The sequence below is a fragment of the Polypterus senegalus genome, chromosome 8 (assembly GCF_016835505.1).
Source record: "Polypterus senegalus isolate Bchr_013 chromosome 8, ASM1683550v1, whole genome shotgun sequence".
Taxonomy (NCBI): domain Eukaryota; kingdom Metazoa; phylum Chordata; class Cladistia; order Polypteriformes; family Polypteridae; genus Polypterus; species Polypterus senegalus.
In genome coordinates, this window is record NC_053161.1 from 133,402,760 (window position 1) to 133,424,669 (window position 21,910).

General features: G+C 36.2%; 1 protein-coding gene and 1 long non-coding RNA gene across 4 annotated transcripts in view; one reads left to right on the forward strand and one right to left on the reverse strand.

The window, feature by feature from the left end:
- Positions 1-575: 575 nt before the first annotated feature.
- kitlga (kit ligand a) overlaps positions 576-21,910 on the reverse strand; it is a 70,645-nt gene continuing 49,310 nt past the window's right edge. For all 3 annotated transcript variants that reach the window (XM_039761789.1, XM_039761787.1, XM_039761788.1), the window contains 4 exons: positions 9,301-9,413; positions 8,092-8,201; positions 3,761-3,820; positions 576-2,447 (listed from right to left, as the gene is read on the reverse strand). In XM_039761789.1, coding sequence (XP_039617723.1) covers positions 3,796-3,820; positions 8,092-8,201; positions 9,301-9,413 — 248 coding nt within the window. In that variant the 3' untranslated portion in view covers positions 576-2,447; positions 3,761-3,795. The remainder of the gene's footprint in view (positions 2,448-3,760; positions 3,821-8,091; positions 8,202-9,300; positions 9,414-21,910) is intronic.
- On the forward strand, positions 2,388-20,631 carry LOC120534299. Its single transcript, XR_005634719.1, has 3 exons — positions 2,388-2,470; positions 2,667-2,764; positions 20,597-20,631. It is a non-coding gene; the product is annotated as an uncharacterized LOC120534299 (long non-coding RNA).

The following is a 21,910-nucleotide window of genomic DNA, read 5'->3' on the forward strand; positions in this document are numbered from 1 at the left end:
CAAGCTCCAGCCAATGTAAAGAATACCCAGTTTCCCCACTGATTAAAAATGAAAGGCTGAATTTAAATTATTTTTGACTTACCAGGTAAAAACATGCTAATTTTGCGTTTTGTACATATTGAAGTATTTGAGCTTTAAAAACTCAAACACTTTAAATACCAGGGTATTCAAATAATGTATGTTTGTGTTTAATTACTGTGTAACTAGTAGATGAACACTGGAGGTTTGCCCTTTAGCCCTTTCTTTCTTAGATTTAAAGCAATTTGTATCCACAAGCACATGATATTCAAAATAACTGCAGCTCAGAGTTAATTTAGTAGATACCCATTGTTTACTTTATTAGAGTCTAAAGGCAAAGTTAAATTTATTATTATTTTTGGTATTATTTAATCTACTAATTGCACAAGCAAATGTATCCAATTTACTGAAATACATGCTGAATTTCCATAAAGTATGTTATTTGGGTGATTTTGTACAAGTTATAACTATCATATTAGTTTAAATAAGACTGTAATGTTACAAAGGGTAGAATCATATATATTATATTCTGGTTAAAGACTTACGAAAAATAGTGGTTAATTTTCTAAGAGCTACAAATATAAAGTTTTATTTCTCTTTTCAGTAATATAAGGGAATATAGAATAGATATACAAGCATTTTATCTTAACAAGAGGTAAACTGAATGAAATAGAATGAGACATCTTTGGCACATTCATCTGTATTTAGCATCGGGTGAGTCAAAGTGTGTCTCTGCTGTGCCGATAGTGTTATGTTACAGTCTCAAAAAATAGTTAAAATAAAAAATAAAACATACAAGGAACAAACTTGAACATTTCAAAGTGCACACTTCAGCCTTTGTCTTTGCAGACTGCAATGCGAGCTATAAATAGGGCAAACATTTGCTCCGCTTTTCTGTGTTTTATTAAAAATATATTAATGCAGATTATCAGAATTTCTTATTATGGCGTTCATGTCTATAAACGTTTTACAATAACATAAAACCAAGTATAAAATAAAATAAAGGCTTTCTCCCCGTTTTGATGTGTCAGCAATAGAAATAAAGACCAATGAGGAAGTTGTCAGTTCAGCAGGTACTGCACAGATCGTAGTTAAAATGTAATGGATGGTCAAACCAAAAGAAATGCACTTGTTTAGAAAATTGCTATGTTTATATGCCAAAGTAATAACAACTAGGTAAATGTATAGTTTATGGACATTCATTTTAGGTCCATCTTCTTAACAATAACAATAATAATAATAAAAAATCTTGCTCTGCATCTTATTAAAAAGACCAGCAATAACAAAACAAAAAAACAAACAAATAAAAAATCTCAGGACATTTGTGCACATTTATCTCTATTTCGTGTTGTGCAAGATAATTATAATTTTTTCTCACATTAAAAAAAAATCATGTCATTTTATAACAATTGATGTGTTTTGTTGAGAGAGAACTTGATATAAATGAATGACTTCCTCATATCTAAGACAAAAAGCAGCATACACAGAAAGAGACTATCACATTATACAAGGGAACAGTAATAACCTAATGTTCTGAATGTTGTTTTATAAGACAAAAAAATAGTAATTCTACATCATTCACTTTGCACCAGAGTTATACCAGGGCAGGCATGATTGGTTACATGATAACACTTGCATATTGAAACCATTTCTGTTTAATATATTTTAAACGAATTGGACCAACCCAGCCAATATATGAAGACCAATTAGAATCTGTCAAACCCAAAATTCAAAGGACAAAAAAAAATGTATATATCTTTTTTAATATATGGGTAGAAATGTGGTTCAGTGCCAAGAAAATCACATCAAAAAAGTTTTATAAAAACAGTGCATATATAATATTAAAATTTAAAATATCCTCCCACTGGGTCCAAATATTGCTCAACAATACCTTTTTTCCAAGAAGTTCTTAACCCCCCCTCCCACCACTCTTGACCAGTAATAAGGAGTATTTACACTGTCACGGTTCAATAGAATTTCATTAAAACTGTAACATTTTTAAAATGTTCAATGTCTTTAAATGTTCTGTAGTCTTTCTCGTCAGTCTTGTCATTACTGCCAGGCTGAACGGGCGTGCAGACAAGTCTTTCTTGTATCACAGCTCGAAGCTTCACAAACCTTTATCATGCTTGCCAAAACATGAATTTTTGGTCCTGTTCCAGTTTTTTATTTATTTATTTTTTCAAAGTATCAATTATTGTCTATTTTTCTCTCCATGCTGTGCAAAGTAAACACATGAGTGCATGATTTTTAGGTTCTGTTACATCGGGGAACAAAAAGTCATCCCAAATGCTGATTTTCCAGGAAGTGGACTTTTCTCATAAATCATAAGTTGCTCTGAAATCCAACATTCTGTTCTTCAGTCCAGAGAGAATATAAATGGCAATAAAAGAAGAGCTTCAGCAGGGAAGCAACATAGACACTGTCACCTGGAAATTATGAAGAAACACAGGTAAAAATTCAATTTGTATTGCACTCAGCTATCATGTTTATTTTGTAATATATTTACAAAGAGGACGTTTTCAAATGTATAGTAATTTTTTAAGTCATTAAGTTGACACATGGTTACTTATTTTCAGATTATTTATAAAACACAAATTCTTTTCTTCTTCTTTAGTTATTTTCTAAATCCACGTATTGTTTTACAGAAAAGAAGAGAACCAGAATCAAAGCAGCACCAGGACCAAGGAAGAAACCAACCTCGACAGAATGGCAGTGCATAACCGCTCATATCAGAGCTGTTTAGGTACTGAATGTACCATTTTGGGTTGTTTCTGCTAATTTCTGTGTGTGAAATTTTATTTTATCGATTTGTTTTTGTTTTATGGACTGGGTATTGCACTGTGATGCCATTATTAGTAGTGATGCAAGAGCACACCTTTATCGTGTCCTATCACATACTCATTTCATCAGTTTAATGCGGAAATCACCGACTCTTTTTGTCTAAACTTTGCCCAGGGTAAAGGAAGGTGGGCCTTGGCAATTGCAGTATACAGAAATGTGAAGAGGTTTGGACCAAGCAATCTTCTAGCTTTGTGTTTGGCTTCTCATTTTGTTTTATTTACTTATTTGTATTACTTCAATTTGAGTTTAAACTCAAATGAAAATGATGTATTTGACTAAATTATCCCCAATATCACACACGTATAGCATATTTGTCAATCATTTAGCATAAAATGAAGTCATTTTGTCATATTTGTTAATTTTTTATTTGCTTATCTTCTTCTTTGGTGACATCATTGACACCGTTTTGTGCTTCTGTTGTTGCAGTATTGTAGGTTTTCAAGGTGCATATCTTGCAAGTGTGTGCATGCGCAAAGTAGTGATGTGTGACATCATGGCAGTCATGATATACAAGATTTACTTAAAGTAAAAGCTTGTGATACACAGTTTATTTTGCTTTTTGCTTATTTCAAATTCTTGTTTGATTTATTGCCTTTATTTTTCCCAACGTCTTCCTGGTTAATGACTCACAATTTATATTGCCATTCGGTTTTCTTATTATCTCTTGTGAATCTGACCCTGACTGTCTGACAGTTTTAACCCGAAGCTCATAAGGTTGCTCAACAATCAATCCTAAGAACAAACATTTAATTATACTGCATATGTTGCATGCTGTGTAAACTTATTTACAGCTATGCAAATTAATTTACTGGAAGCAGAACCTGACATTATTTTGTTAGTTAAAATTGTTTTTAATTAGCTATAATTTAAAAAAAAAACTATTAGAAAGTATACTTACAACAGTATTATTTAGATAACAAGCTCTCTGTAGAACTATACTTCTGTTCTCAATCTGTCACTGTAAAGAGAAAACAATTTTAACATTGATTTATTCATTGGATTATTTTTACCCATTACTAATTCACATTACCTGTTGTATAATTTTGCTCTTTCCAACTAAGGTAATAGCCAAACCAATGCTGGCTTTGAAAATGCATCATGTTCCCCAAAATCTACAATGCTAGTAGTGTCACAAATAAGTATTCAGATGCTTTATAACAAAATGATAAAGTAGATAATTAGAACATAGAAGGATGTCTTTTTTAAACAAACACATTAAGCAGTTATTTATCTCTGTACAAGAGTCATTTCAGTAGAAATAATAAAATATTAAATGTCGCTTATATGGATAACAAATGCTGGCAGACTGTCAGTGGATAGAAAATGACCCATGAAAAGTGGAGCGTACATAAATTGTATAATTGCATTTATATTCACAAATGAACTCTCATTTGCAAAACTGAAAAACAGAGACTTGCAAGAAATTTTAACTTAATAACTTATATTACTGCATGCTTTGAATTAATAACCTGGTTGAATTCACGACTCGCGCATTTTGTTTAGCATTGCTGACCAGCTTCCTATTGAGTGTTACATGTCACACATCTTATCCATTACGTAAAGTCAGCCATGTTGCCTTGTCTACTTGAGAATAGAATATCAGAATTTGATACAAGCTGAGATGAAAGATACATTATTATGTACGAGGGATGTTCAAAATGTTTCCGAACTTTTCTTTAAACTCTATTTTTTAAAAATTTTAAGAGCAAATTATATCACTTTTCTACATACTCACCTTCCTTTGTGATGCAATTTTCTCAGCGTCGTACCAACTTTTTAATGCCCAATTACTACTTCTCCTTCCTTCACTGTTTCCAACAAAAATACGAAAGTGTGGAAACTTTTTGAACATCCCTTGTACTTTGAATGCAAGGGGGCACCAATAGGTTACACAAATTTCAGAAAGAGAATGTTTATAGTGGACAGAATGAGTGACCTTAGTGTCAATAAAGTAAGTCAGAAGGCGACCCATGGGCCAAATGGAGGTGAGGCAAGTTGCTTATTATAATAGTTCTGTCCGTCTTGTTTATGCTAAAATAGGTTATTAATATTATAATTATATAACTGATCTGATATAATGATTTGGGCACACTAAATGAACAATCCTTAGTTCAGCTCAAAGGTAAGACAGAAAACAGACAGCTCCCGTTTCCACCATATTCTACTTTTGATGCTCTGCCACGTTTTATGACATTATCTTCAATATGGCAAATTTCTGGGTTGCGTAACCAATAACTATTTTAGGGTTGAAGAGGGTTGGAGCCTATCTTGGCAACACAAGACAGGAAATAACTTAAAAGGCATATTTCTTTAAAAACATAAGCTTTATCAGCACACAGAAACTCATCAGCCAATGAATAATATTCTTTAACAAAACCTCCAATAGAAAAAGCTCATGCGTTTTTCTGATCATTTACCACACAACTTTATATCTGAAACATTACATTAAGCACTTTTTTAAAAAGATCAGTGAAGTCACCCTGAAGGGCTCTAATGAATTCTTTGTGGCAAAAAGTGCAATTTTAGAGGTACTGATGGCAGTAGGTAGGTAAGGAATAAAATGCTGGAAAAAAATGTGTTTTCTAATTGTTGAATAATCTGAATATTTGTTTTATATAATACAAATTGCTAACATTGCTGTTAATGAGGATGCAGGCAATGGGATTCATGTGTGTCATGTACAGTACCTCGATTACTGTGAAATTACATGTAAGCAGCTAAAAAGAGCTTTACCAACTTTGAAAAGTCTCATAAAGAGGTCATTTAGAGCCCAATAAAAAAGGAAAATCAGATATATCACAGTTGTTTTCAATTGTCACTGCTGTTTTGTCTGCTGCAAAATATATAAAAGGTTGCATGGAATACTTATACGTAAGCACCTTATGTCTAAGGCATCCCTCATGCACTGTTATCATATTACAGACCAAGATAACATTCACAAAAAACACAAAAGTTGCAAGAGACCTAAACAGCAAACAACCAAAAAATGCATGGATTTTATTTATCAGGACATTTGACCATGAGACCTGGACTCTTACAAAGATTTTATGAATTTACAGAGCACAAAATCAACACTCAGAGACATGTATAATTCTTTAACAATAAGAAGTTCACTAAAACAAAAACAACCCAGAACTGCTCTGTTTAAAACCAAAAATGCCAGTAGCTACCCAGACATGCACTTAAGCAAGTCAGTAGCAAGCTCCCATTATAATAAGAGCACTTTTTAAAAATACTAAAACTTCCAACAAAATCCAAGTGTTTAACTTCAAATTAAAAAATATAAAAAAAGAAGAAAAAGTAGTGCATATTTGTACATGTCTTCAAATGTTCTATAATGTTGGCAGCATATTGTATGTACAACATTTCTCTGGAAATCATTCTAATATCTGTTGTCTGACTCACTGCCCTTATAGTCTCTTCATCCTGGTTCTCATATTTTAGATCCTCACTTGGAGTCTCTCCTTTGCATTTTTTTAATGTGTGTTTATTCCAAAGAAAATGTCTCCATGCTCTTTGTGCAGATTGCCGGTTCTAAATTCCTTTCACTTTTAGAGTCCAGAAAACACACCTTTATTTTAAAAAAACAAACAATTCTATTTGAAGTGGTATGCCACATTTTGACTGTGGTGGTTCCAGTTAAGTCTATTGTTCTCTCTCTTAAAAGAAAAAAATCAGACAATCTCTTCTCTCATAATTTATGAATATTGAAAGGATCCCCAGATTATAAAACAGATTATAATGTACAGGGCATGAACAATGAGCTATTAATTATTATTATAAAGGCCAGTGAATCAATCTTTACATTATATAGCATATTGTATTCTGAACGGCATACCAAAAACAATTTAGATGAAAACTCATATAATATTGTCTCGAGGACTCTACTGTGTGACGCGCATTGGTTCATACTGTTTGCTAGAGAGAATTGAACCAGTGAGCACCACCAGTTCCATAGATTTAACCGAATAATTCATATACATTTACACTTACATATCAAATCATGGATTTGTTTAATGAGTGATGACTAGAGAGTATATATCAACAAAGGCAAAGCAAGTCCTGTTGTTACAATGGCCTTTTCAGTACAAGCAGTTTTCTTATTTATTTATTAGAATGGCTTCCTCATTTCCCACTGCCTAATGTGACAGCTCCTCCCATCTTTTTCTCTCTTCTCTTCTGTTCTAACTCCTACTCCATCCTCACAACTATTTCCATGGTGAGGAATGCTCGTTTTTGAATGACCTGGATCCATTTTAACAGAGGCCATTCTGTTCCAGTACATCGGGTCTATATTTTTCTTTTAATGAGACAAGTGTCCTGATCAACTTCAACGCAGAATCCCCTCAACAATAACCAGCAGGTATCTCAAATGTAAAACCTTGTTGGCCAGCTGGAGTTCCTCTATCTTCACAAGAACCATCTCTGGTCTCTTACCAGCAGCTGAATATTTACTTTCAGTGTACTTACTGCCATCTGACAGTTTGACGTTGGCTTGTCAAGAAGCCAGAGTGGCCTTGTCCATCTCTGCATTATGGATACTCAACCTATTCTTCTAGTATGTATTTAGATTTATGAGTAACAAATTGTTTTAAAGGTGTTAATGATCTATTTTAAACAACCTAGCCACAGGAGATGCACAAATCAGTGTGTTTCTTCGTGCCAGTCCCAAGCCTGGATAAATGAGGAGGGTTACTTTAGAAAGGGCATGCGGTGTAAAAATGTGCCAAATCGATATGCGGACAACAATACAAATTTCCATACCGGATCATTTGAGCCCCGGGTTAACAACGACCGCCACCAGTACTGTTTGCCAACAGGGTGCTGGCGGAAATTGGGCTACTGTTGGCCGATGAAGAAGAAGGAGAAGAAGAGAGGAGAAAGGTAAAGAGAGTAGAACTGAGGGTAGGAACGTTGGCAGTATGACTGGTAAGGGAAGAGAGTTAATAGATAAGATGGAGAGAAGGAAAGGTTGATATATTGTGCGTGCAAGAGACTAAATGGAAGGGGAGTAAGGCCAGGTGGATCGGAGGTGGATTCCACCAGTCATTATGCTTCATTTACCTTACACTTTATTGGGGTGGTTCAAACCATAACACATCATGTTAGTCAAAAACTAACACAAGAATATTCTTTTATCAGATTTAAATATTAGGGTGCAAAAGATTTCGGAGGATATCGATACATGACAAAGACTAAAAAGTAGAATTGTCAGAGGTGAGGTCTTACCTTTCTTCCTGTGTAACATTATTTTCAGGTATTAGAATATCTGTATGTTCAGTGACTTGATTTGCACTTTTTTCCTCTTCACTTCTTTCTCTTCGTTTTCTTTTTCTGCCCTGTTGGTACAGTGAAATATTGGTCTTTTTTTGTTAATTATTCAGCCACACTTTCATTTTCAAAGACCTCTTATTCTTCCTTGGAAATGTAGGTAGTTGCATACCTATAATAATGACTTCAAATGAGGAACCAATCACGGTCAAGATTTTAGGCCATTGCTAGCCCCACTCGTACACATATTCACAAAAACTCAATGTAGTGTTTTCAGATGTAATAACATAATAGGGAACGTGGGAACGTGGACCAGAGTTCCAAAGACAAACACAGACAAAAAGAGGCTGAACGTAAAATAACTCCACGTAAAAGGAACGTCAGAGTAAAACTGCTTTAGGGTCTAAGAAATACAAAGTACCAATGCTATGAGTCTTTTGAATTAATGAAATCAATTCATTTCTTCATGACTTTGTTAAAAAACCCCATAAATAGATTTCACAATTAATAAACAAGCAGCATTGTTTATATTGTGCCCTTGTAAGGTGAACATCATCCCAAGATGCTTTCAAAGTTCAAATCTAATTTATAGAACATTAGCCAGTGTATATATTTTTTATTACTGGAGAATTTCCAGGCTAAGTAAATCACTCAGGGTGACAGAGTGAGTCAGAAGGTAAGACTCAAATAGTATCCTTCTCCATTAAATTCCAGGTTCCCAGACACAAGATCACATTGCCTGCCAGAAAATAAGCCTGTGGTGAACAACAGAAGCATGAATGTTTTACTATAATAATAATTATAAAAAAAAACCTGCCAACTCCCATAGATGCATAAGTAGATATTCATGCATACATTTTCTGGGATCAGTCTAAATATTCTGGAATGGCTGAAGGAAAGAGGGAGTTTCTAATAGTTGGAAGCCAGAATTGCTTTATTGGTTAAGGAGATATGAAACTACAAAATTGAAACATTAAACACTGCAGCTTGTGTCTATGTGAGACAAAGCAAGCCACTAGCTGGCCTCTGAGTAGCTGCAATTATAATTCTCTTATGAAGTGACGACCCTGATGCCACCATAGTGTTGATTAAATGAAAATCTGATTGATAATGCCTAAATAATCATACAGTATAATAAGTTTGGAAGGCATTAAAAAGAAGTCTTACCTGCCACACAAGCACAAATGCAATTAAAGGGATGAGTAGCAGTGACAGAAATGATATCTGTACTTTCTGTGGTAGCACATCGTCAAAGATTTTTGAAGCACGTTTTGGATCTGCTGTAGAGGGAAAACAAAATGAACAAGGATATCAGTTGAAAAGGATGCAAACTATACTCTTATGCACCAAAAGAAGATTTTAATAACCAAGACGTCTGGCACACAGTGTTTGCTATGTGCGGCAGCACAATTAGCATTTGCACACAGGCTTCTGTTTAGTCAACAGGATACACAGAGACTCACACAATGGCGCTCATTTTTGTGTTGCTTATAATGAGCTTTTCTCTTTTATCTTTGTCTTAATGGCTCTTCTTTGCTCTGACCATTATAAGCTACTTCTACTGTACTTCTTGCATTTCTTTCTATTAATAGTAAAGCTTTTATTCTTAACAATTTGTTTCACAATTAAATAGCATGGAGCTCATCCAGTCATGCACACTGTTAGACTTAAAATGGACACTGGATGCTAAGCCAAGCAGAAGCTTCACATGATAAGAACATTCTATAAAAATGTAAACTTTTCTCATTGAAAATTGAGAATGAAGCAAGATAATATGCCCATGCAGATGTTTAAATAAATATGTTTAAATAAACAGACAATGGTTTGGTTTAAGTTGCTCTACAACTGCAGAAAAACTAACACGGCCACTAATCCATGACTCTTAAATCCCTGATCCTTTCTGCCTTGTATGCCAGTGGTGTTACAACTATGAGATTTAGCTAGATTCATAAATTAGCAGAAATTATGGCACGTTACGTATAATTTATACTATATTACAACATAATATAGAATGGCACAGTAGTTAACCTGCTGCCTCTTGAATCCAGTGTCATGAGTCATCTGTATAAGGTGTGAATGTTATTAATTCTCCTATATCCCCAACAATGTTAAAATAGCATTTAGTTTGAAAGGTGCTCCTTGTGCTAGTGGGCCCAGTGATCAACTGGTGTCCAGTACTGGGTCGTTTCCTGTTGTGTATCATGTGCTACAATGATTAGCTCCAGTGCTTCACTACAATGAATCTGATTACGTTGGTCTGACAAAGTTATAACATAATTCACCAATGGCCTGATGCTGCTGGGCCTTTGACATCTGTGAATTGGTTGAAGTGAGTCTGAGATGGCTACATACAGCAAGTATAACTATATCACATTGCATTATGTCAGATATCTCATACAATATATTGTAATATGTGCCATTTATATAAGTACACTGTATATAAGAACATAAGAAATTTGACAAACAAGAAAAGACCATTCAGTCCATCAAGCTTGTTTGTTTAGCTAATAGCTGAGAGGTCCCAACATGTCATTCAGATACTTCTAAAAGGTTGTCAAGGTTGTCTTGGTAGCTTGTTCTTTATTGCCACAATTCTTTGCATAAAGAAGTATTTTGTAGCTTACACCCTAAATGAACTTCTCCTTAATTTACACTGGCGTATCCACTGATTCACTTGAAAGAAGTCTGCTGAATCTATTTTATCAATGCCTTTGAGAATATTGAAGACCTGGATTAGGTCCCCACACAGTCTCCTCTGCAAGTAAACTTCAGAAAGACTTGGAGAAGCTTCATTTATACAAAAAGTGCTGATTGACAGGAAGAAGACAAGTAAACTTAAAAACAAAATTGATTTCTCCTCTGGTAACAATAAACTGAATTGCATTATAATTCCAGGAAATTCATATTCTGCAAAAAAAAACAAACTCTTTTTTTGCATTTATTCATTAAAGTTGGAGTTTCGTCTTCCATTGAACCTGATCCAGTTCTCCAGGTGGTGTTCGCGGTTCTTTTAAAAATGAATCAGCATCAGCCTAATCTCCCAAGGTGTGGGAGGAATGCTCCCCTGAAACCTTTTCAATGATGCTGGAAACCGAATACTTTATAAGAAACTCCTGATTGTGTCCCACGCATTTTACTGTGGTAACCTGGCCGGCCGCTTGATTGTTGACTGAATGTAAAGCCAGCCTACTCCCTCCACGTACAAAGCAAAACCCCTGAGAGGAACTCCTCAGACTATCTCTGGTAAACTCTCAAGGGAGAGGAGAACCATCCAACGATGCCACCTCCGCCCACCCCTGCAGCCAACAGCCCTGCGGGGCACCAACTAGGCCTGACTCAGAAACATTCTTTTAATGGAAAGTAAAGCGCTTATGAGTCAGTCGCATCAAATGTCAGAGCCGCTCACAAGCCCTTTGTATCAGCTAATCCAGGAAAGCTTAAGTGCGTTCCACAGGTTACTGCCTGGCACTTTCTCTCCTTAAGCCTATTTTTTTTTATCTCTCACCTGTGCAAACTCCCTCTTACCTTATTCTGTCAAAGTCCGCTCCTGTGTGTGTAAACCTGCCTGCACTGGGTCACCGTCACATTTATATTGCCAAATGATTAACAGCTGAAGGAGTTATAAACAGTCATTTGTGATTTGAAAGATGATGGGTAAATAAAACCCAGCCCATGACTTATGATAACATCAGGTCACAGAGCAGTAGCAAAGGATTTTTAAAAATCACAGCAACTGAAAACTCCACAGGCTCTAAGAATAAAGAATTTATTTATTAGATAAGGCTTTACATGGTACTGTCCATTCACTCAGCTATCTAAACAGCCGTCTTTTTTTTTTCTACATTTTTTTTATATTCAATCCATTTGCCCGACCACCCTTCCCTTCATGCACCTACTCATTCATTCTTCCATTGTACCATACACACACCCGTCTATGTGCACATCCTTTCATCCACCAATCCATTGATTCATTCAGTTGTCATAATACAGCTTTTTGATCACTCATCCCATTCTTTCCTCTTTCCATGCACCCATTTATTCATCTGTCATTTTCTCCATCTAGTCACACACTTTCTGATTCATTCATCATCTAAGAGTCCATTCCAACTATTCATGAATTCAGTAAACACCCATCCATCCATTCATTAAACCATCCACTCATCTACCTATGCACCCAGCCATCCATCAACATATCCAATATAAGGCTATCTATTCAGCCTAGCACTCATACACCTATATTTCCATTTTATGTAATTTCTAGAGTCATTATTGTCATGTGCACATAGTGCAATGTCATTATTACTTGCATTTACACAGGGCGGAGTGGTGGCTGTAAGGCTAAGGATCTGCGCTGGTATCCCAAAGGTTGCTGGTTCGAATCCCTGTCACTGACCAAAGAAATCCTACCCTGCGGGGCCCTTGAGCAAGGTTCTTACTTTCAACTGCTCCAGGGGTGCTGTACAATGGCTGACCCTGCACTCTGACCCCAAGGGGTATACGAAAACTAACAAATTCCTAAGATGAGAAATTGTATAAGGCAGAATAGAGAACTAAAAAAAAAAAAAATTGTTACTGTGAGTATTAGTTGACCAATGCCCCACCCTCATAATGTAGATATAGCATTCACCAAGCCATCAGTCTGTGTAACCAGTCCTTCTTCCATATGCACACTCTCCTGTGGATTCCACTCATTGTTTTTTTTTTTATTTATGTATGCCTACACCCACCTATCTATCATTTACGCTACTATCCATCCAAAGATCCATTCAATCATCCATCCACACAATCATACACTCATTTGTCCGTTAATCTTTGTTTCCACCCATTCTATTCTCCGATCCATCCACCCACGTAATGGTTTATCCATGAACCCACCCACGTATCAGTCAGTTCACCCATCCATCCGTCCATTTACTCAATCACGAACAATATATCCATCAACTCATGCTTCAATAAACCTTAACATCTTTCCATTTATCCATCCATCCAATCACCCAAGCATATATACACCCATCCATTTATGTAAGCACCCGTAACTCCATTTTTCTAGTTACCCAGCTATTTAACATTTACATTCTGACACCACACGTCCCTTTGCACATCCATCTACTGTATGTATGTATCCATCCAGCCAACAGGCAAGCATATCCGCATCCCTTCATCCATGCAGCCACTTGTCAAGCCGTGTAGCCACCCATTAATCCATTAATCCATTCATCCAATGATCCATCCAACCACTCTTCCATTCACCTACCAACTCATCTATCCATTCATCCATTGACCCCACCGTCCCTGCAGCCATCCATCCATCTATCATTCTACTCATTCAGTTGTACACCCAAAAAATAAGAACAGCTACTCACCTTTTAATTTACTCATTCACTCAATGCTTCCATCTAACTGTTCACCATTTGTTTTTTATGAACTCCCCTCCCAACCTTTTGATCCATCCACACACTCCTCCATCCCATTTATTCATTTTGAATTCTGAGTCATGATTGAAAAAAAAGAGGCTCAAGCCCTGTGTTTTCTTTTTTATTTATTTATTATTTTTTAATTAGCCGTACTTGCTCTAATTTGTTCTAAAAGGGAAATCAGGATGGATACGATTATATTCAGTAAGTGAAATTCATGGACAGATGTCAAAAACATAAATGTCATATTAAATATTTTGGTAAAACATGTTTGAGGAAGTTTATGAAAAGTTTGAGGCAAAAAAAACAAAAACAAATACAAGACATTTAATGGAACAAACTGTAATCTCATCGCATGACTGAAATAGCTCCAACATCTGATAAGAGAGCAAACATGTTTGCCATCTTCTGTTAAACAACTTATAACTCCTTTGTCATTAAAAACGTTCACTGGCCACCTAGGTTTTGACAGTTACTGTTAATGTGCACGTAGCCAATCAGGGTCCTTCAGTTTACCCCTTGTTATAAATGTTCAAAGCAAGGAATGTCACGTATTTGGCAGACAGGAATTTTAACAGGTGCATTCCAATATTCTGCACAATAGGAAGGCATCCTATGCAAGTTTACATTTTCATATTAAAGTGTCTACAAGCTACTTCTTTTCTAGGCTCACTCTTGTGTAAATAATGCTCCATATCTTTGGTTAGAATTATGCTTGCTTAACATTTATGCTTTGTCAAAAGTATGAAAGCAAGCTGATCTAAAGGTGAGTATTTCTCTCCCTGTATATGGGGACAGTGTAGAGATTTCAATAATCACAAAATGTGGCTCCAAATGGAGGGAGTGCTGTCTCAGATTTGCAATTGATTGACATATTGATCTTTCACCTATTACACTGGTACACTTGTGAATGGGAAAATGACGAGTGGGCACAATACATTAATGACTGCAATGGAATTTCCAAGCTTCGCTGCATTAAAGATGTCACTTTTAGTGAAAATAGATTTGACTGTCAATCTTCTGTCACCTCATCAGCTACCTTTGATTTATTCTGAGTCAGTCACTCCACAAGGTTTGTCAGCTTACAAAACCTGATAACACTTTAGTTATTGTTGTGTAATTTGTTATGTCTCAGAGCTGGTTTTCATCTTTCTCTCAAAGGTGCCAAAATAAGCACTGTCTCCACAAAACGATGAACTAGATAAGTGGATGGATTATAGGACATCATTGGATATTTTGTAACATATGTAATGTTGTAGATGGCAATCACATGTATGCAAGTCCATAATAAAAGTAAATCGTACAGTCACTGTGTTAAAGTGACAGGTATTTATTTAATCACTACTTAAGTAGCAGTTTGAGAAGATGATATGAGATTAGATAAGACAACATAAAACACATGTCATTAAGAAACACAATACTTTAGTCTGTAATAGTTCAAAAATAAAAGCCTAATTAAGAATCTTTATTTCAGTTACGGAAAATATTGACTGATGGTTTGTAAATGGACACTTGATGCAAATTAAAAAAAAGGTGTGTACAATAAATGGATATTGCTGTTTAAGCCATGAAAAATATTGAAAGAAGGCCATTGTTAGGTACATGTATTAATCAGTGACTCCAATCAATGCGCGAGTCAAAGTTATCAGCCGCCAAAGCCTAAATGCCAAATTCTTTATTTGTTAAACTGGTATCTCTTGCTGGGAGGCTGCAAGGAAGGAAAGAATGAGACATGATGCATTTTTGTGCTTGCAGCACCTAAAGTATCTCAAACAGTACAAGTCTGTACTTAGTTGTTGTCATTTTCTGTTCCCTAATGGTTGTTGCGTAAGTGCTCTCCTTTAACATTTCTACAAATTGATTAAAGACTTGAACAAACTGCAAAGAATATCCTGCTACTTCTCTAATTTCATTATTTTTCTTTAAATGAAAAGGATGAACTTGACATAGCCAATTTGTTTAACTGGATTACAGTATTAGCTCTGTGCACATCACATTTCATAATGTTTTAGGCTAGCAATGCCACTTAATATGGGGCAAGTTTATACGTTTTAGATTGCATGAATAGTTTTAAAGTGCCACAGGGCAGTGTTCTTAAAATACAGTTGTAAAATATAGTAGTAAGATGGAATTATCAGTGCGCATTCAGACATTCTCACTGGTATAAGAAGTCATCTACATAGCGCTGGGGAGTTACAGACAAAGTGGCTCACATCTCAGTGTTTTAGTTCTTATGAGCAGTAAGTAAAATGCAGAGTGGCAAAGCGCCAAACTGATCTCAACCGTATGACCCTGAAACATGGTGATTGTCCATCACAAGTCTATCACTTACTCACATAAGACAAGCAAAACAAAGAGAAGACCGGATGGGTTACAAAACAGATTTTCTTTATATCAGTTGGAGCAGTTGAATCAAGAAAGTTTACACTTCTTTGAAATGCAACTGAACAAAGTAAATCTTATATCCTGCCTACTACACTTGTTGGATAATTTGTTATTTTTGTGGTTAGAGCAGTGGTCCTTCTATAAAATAAGGATGCAGAAGTGGAGTAGCCATTATCTTTGCTGCCTTAAGGCAAGGAAAGTATCTGAATATGATTATTTGCTTTTTACATGTCTTTGTGTTGTTTACATATTCTGCTTGTGACCGTATGAGTTTTTTCCTCCCAAATCTCAAAAAATTGCAAAAATTGAATTGTCCTGATATGAACGAGTCTGTCTGACTCTGGGATACTTTCTGCAACAAACCTGATGGTGCTTGTATAAGCTTTCACACATTGCCTACGTTACAAATGCTGGTTCAGAGAATTAATGTATGATGGAGGCCAAAGTATACATTGAAAGTGAGCTTATATATTTAATATCACTATTGAGCTTGATAAGTCTCCATTCTCATGATGGCTACATCTAGTGTGCCTTACTGTTTCTATTTAGTTTTTCCATCCATTACAATTCATAGTCTACTTTATGTGATTAGAGTTGCTAGGAAATGGAGTATATAAGGCAAAAAGCAACAGCGTATGAAATGGCAATCAATAGCACAAGCACACCATGACAATTCACTGAACCATACTTCTCTAGAGAAATTTTCAGAGGGAGACTGTAGCTGGAATGGAAACTGAATTTAAGTCCTGTGAAAGTCAACTCTATAAGACAGCTTAGTGTAAAAATAAAATGTGGATATATGTGTGTTAGTGTGTCTTATAATGGACTGGCACTGTGTCCTGTGCTGCTTCTGAAGACCCTGAAGTAAATCAATGGGTTACAAAATGGCGGGATGGACGTATATCACTGGCTGGAGAAGCTTTCTAATCTTCCTCACCTTTCTTCACATACTCATATGTATTTCAAAACAATTTGTACTGGTAAAGATGGACAAGATGTAAAGTTGAGGGTATGCATATCTAATGTCACATTGTCGCAATTCCTAACATACACATCATTTTTTGTTCTTACACAGACTAACCTCAGATTAAGAATACCTCGGAGGTGTTTCTAGCATTGACCCCCTTCACCTCATGCACATTTTTTTTTTCTCTTTCTTTGTTTTCGCGGCAAACTTCGCGGGGTTGAAATCTCACAGAGAAATGGGAGGCGGAAAGTAAAAATGACACACTTTCAAAAAATGCTTTTTGCTTTATCTGTTTTAGGCAGATAAGAGTCACTACTTCACTATAAGTTCATGTAAATTTTATACCCAAACATCTCATGTTATTACATATCAATCCCTGCTTACTTTTCATAATAAGAATGTGTATTTGTTTAATTCTTGCATAGCTTTTATAGTATGTTTTAATGGAATTAATAATTTTCATGGTACTGCAGTTTGAATGAACAGATGTTGCATTCTTTGGTATTGATAAGCCATTTCATTAGTCCACACCATACATTATTGAACTTTAACCCAATTCAAAGTCATGCGGGCAAGAGTATATTCCAGTGGGAGCCATTAAATGACCCTTACATACACACAAGTGATCACACTCACATGAAGCATGAGTGTTAACTACCACCTACCCATGTCTCCCATATACTTTAGTGGTAATTGCTCTGAAACAAATAATGGCACCCAAAAAATTAGAATGAATGATAGTTGACAGCAACAATTTTTGCTATAAGTCTATTTCCCCAATACTATTGTACATTATGAAGTCTATTTATGTGAGCACAATTTCCCATTACAATGGTGTACTGTCATATTAAATGACTTTGTATTACTGATGTCTGTTTAATCTTTTTTACTATAAAATCTTGGCAGGCAGGGTGATAATGCTGCTGCCAAACATGTCCAGAGGCCTATGTTCCAACATCAGTCCAAGAACTTAATCACAGGCTTAGAAAAATGAATTAATCAAAGATGTTTTTAAACAGAATAAAATGAATGAATGGGTGTGGGGCACCATTGGATGTTTGAAGATGAATGGGGAAAAGATTTAACAAAGTAAAAAAGTAACAAATCTGCAGTTTCAGTTTCACCAACTTACAGCTCCATTTGGGACCAGCAATTTGGCCCTATGTTAATGTGGCAGTATGTCAGTTATAAAGTATACAAGTCATTGCAATTGAGGCTCTGTGGGACTAGTGTGGCACACTGGTAGGCATACTTTAACTGACGGTATGGAGTAGCACAAACCAATCTTCAAGTCCCGGGTCTGTGTAAGGCTGTGTTTTCCCCAAGCCTGCTGTCCGTGGTACGCTAGTGGGTGACAGTGATTTGTCAAGATTTGCTTAGGCAATCAGCAGCACTGCACATTATGTTTCTATGTTTCTAAATGATAACTCATTTCACCAAGGGGGACCCCTGATGACACTCGTTTTACCAAGGGGGCTAGTGTGTCGTCAGTGAAATTAAAAAAGCAGTGCAGGCCGAAAACATTACAATTAGCCACGCGGAGTAGTGCAGATGAAAGCAAACCTAAAAGGACCAACCAAGAGTCAGAAAACATGTGAGACCCTGTGAAATATTAATAATAACAACATTTTTTATTACTGCAGATGATTTTGACAATTTCCACAACTTATCACCTTATCATTCTTCTAAGGCCCATGTCTGTAAGTATGAATCACCTAATGTGCTGTAAATCGGCACGTGACTGTAAAATTATAAATATGAACTATGTATAACATAAAATGTTGGGTGGGTAGCATTTTGTTATTTCCAAATTAAAAATAGCTAGAACACTGTGCAAAAATACTTACATACATTACATACGCACTATGATTTTGGCTGCCATGGAGTTAATGATGGCAGGAATTTCATGAAGACAAGTGAACATACCGTTTCTTTTATGTACAAACTGACTGCTTTAATGAAAGCTGTCAAGAGCTTCATACCCTTGAGGGATGCTGTGTTAGAACTATGAATTGTGGCCTGCAGATGGTTCAGTCATTCCAAAAGTGCATACTAGTGCAGGAAAAAAAGGTCAGTGTGCAAAAATTCCAATTCATCAATATATATTTCAAACCTCTGTTGAGCTATCCATCCATCTGTTCAATTTCTAGTATCAGTGTGCAGTCATGGCATATTTGAAACCAAAAAAACTACACATGGGAAATGTACTAAAAATCTGCCTGTGAGTCTTCATGGAGAACACTCTCCCAACACTTTAAGAACATGCATGCCTCTGCCTTTTGTTAAAGCAAATACAATTCATCCCATGTTATTCCACTCCTCAACATTTTAAAGCTTCTTTCAAGGGGGAATCTATCTTGCACAATCTTTGCATTTCTCAGGCCAGGATCATCTATTGTCAGTAATCTAAGCTGCAAGGCTTGAAGAATTTCATGTGCAAACAGTAAAAGTGTCTTTTGGAAAGCATGAACATTTTTTTACTCTTACTTTTGTTTTTTTTTCTTGCATATGGCAACATTTTTTCCAAAAGTGGTGTTAATCATCTTCAGGTTTAATATTAATGTTTCTTGATCCAAAGCATAAAACATTATATGTGCATTGGTAATTCTTAGGAGGTAATTGTTATAGTGGGTGCAGCAACGCACTGTACCAGTGCATGCTCCTCAACTTGACTTGGTAATCATTAAATTAAATAACTCAAATCATGTTATTATACATTTGTATACTATTGATTCTGATTTGTGGCACAGGCCATCTGTTCCCATTCTTATAAACCCACTTGAATTGACTGCTTGTGGGTATCTGCTTCACAACTTGCATGATTTATGTTACAGGCCGTGAACACATTCACTACTAGGGGATCGTCACTTGTGACAAATTCCCTTAGGTAGTCTCCATCTCAGTTGCACATCCTAACTTAGAGCTTCACAAACTCAGGTTGCTAAACACTGAGTGCTGAGGACAACAGCCTTCTAGGCCAGACGAGCTGAAGGAGAACTCCCCTCTCTCTAGTGACCAATCAGGCTTCTGTCTGCAAAGGCACCAACTCTCGCCATTTCAGCCTCACTAAGATTGTCCCTTCCCAAATGAGTGAGTCCTCAACATTCCCCTAAATGTCTGGGTGTGCGCACTTTCAGTGGGAGCTGCTAGATGCAAACTTGGCCTGCTGGATTCAGGGTGCAGAGCACAGCTGTCTTAAGCTGTCTTCCTTGCTTTAGCTGGGTGATTTTTGAACATAAGAACAAAATAAATTTGACAAATCATAGGAGAATATTCAATCCATCACTCTCATTTGTTTAGCTAATAGCTAAGCTGTCCCAATGTCTCATTCAGACACTTTTTGTGCTGGGCATACACTGAGAGATTTATAGAAATTTTGGGGAAACGACTACTCACACTGCACGATAAAATCACTTCAAAGAAATGGTGAGGCAGCCTTCTGCTGTTATGCACCTAAAATCTGGAATAGCTTACCGATAGAAATTCACCAGGCTAATAAGGTGAAGCATTTTAAAAAAACTGCTTAAAACCCATTATTTTAATATGCTTTCTCATAGCTGCATTTTAGTGCAATCCTGATATACTGTTTATGCATTGAATTATCATTTTTATCATGGCTCTGCAATCCATACTAACCCCTACTTTCTTTGCTGTTCTTTTTCCGGTTTTCTGTGGTGACGGCCTGCGCACCATGCAGTCCCTACATTGATGGATTGAAGGCCAGAGGTCCACATGACCATCATCATCTAATTCTTCCATGTGAAGCCTGAAAGCCATGAGGACTGATTTAGATCATTTATGCGGTCCCATGGCCTCCAGTTCTCAGGAGTTTTTTTTTTTTTCATTTTTCTGTCCTCCTGGCCATCGGACCTAACTTTATTATTTGTTTATAGTATTGCCTAATCTTATTTTTATATTTTTATTTTTGTAAACTTTTCTTTCTTCATCTTGTAAAGCACTTTGAGCTACAGCATTTGCATTAAAATGCGCTATATAAACACATATTGTTGTTGTTGTTGATATCTGTGCTGAATCTGTAGGAACACATTTGGTTCACCTGACATGCCACAATATGGGTGCACATGGTCCAAATGGACAGTTTTGCCCATTCAAAAAAGACATGATGGTCGCAGAATTCTCAAAATGTCTACAAAGAAAAGAGCTGCATTCCTGGTTCTTACCATAATGTGCTCGGAAAGTACAAAGAAAAGAAAGAGGTGTGACTAGAGATGTGAATGGTTGAGACACAAACAATACGGTGTGTCTATTTTACAGAGAGACTTAGAGGTACATTGTCTATGCAATTTACCATTGTGTTTGTACAATATACTATATTCAATGCCCAATGAAATTTTATAGCCACCTCAGAAAATCAGCTTGTGAAAATACTCAAACTACAAGACAACCAACTGACATTTCTGACAATTCTTCTGACCGTACAACAGCCAATTTATAAGATGTCATCGAGTATCGCAACAAATTTCATCCTGCACGTGACATGATGGCCGATGAAGCTGAAATTCACGACAATTCAGCAAATTGGCTGGCAACTGCATATCTGACTTAAAAACATCCCAAAAGAACACAGTGTATGCCTGCCATTAAAGATTGCCAAGGGTTCTGCTTTGTTCCAGATTCTCACAACTCTTTGCGTAAGGAAGTCTTTCGTGGCCTTAGGTGAGCCGGATTTACAAATTTTATTTTAGGCTTTAGTAAGTTTAGCATTAAAGAATTCTGCTGGATTTACTTTGTCAATGACCTTCAGAAGTAGGTTTAGGTCTCCATGGAGTCTCCACTGCTCAAGACTAAACAGGTTTAATTCTCTGAGTCTTTCAGATTACAACATGTCCTTAAGTCCTGAAAAGCACTCGATTGATCTTCTCTGCACAGCTTCATGTGCTGTTATGTATTTCTTGACTTGTGGTGACCAGAACTGCACACAATATTCCATATGTGGTCTCACTGCAGAGCTACTCCTTGTCTATTGCAGTGGCACCCTTTATATTCAAAG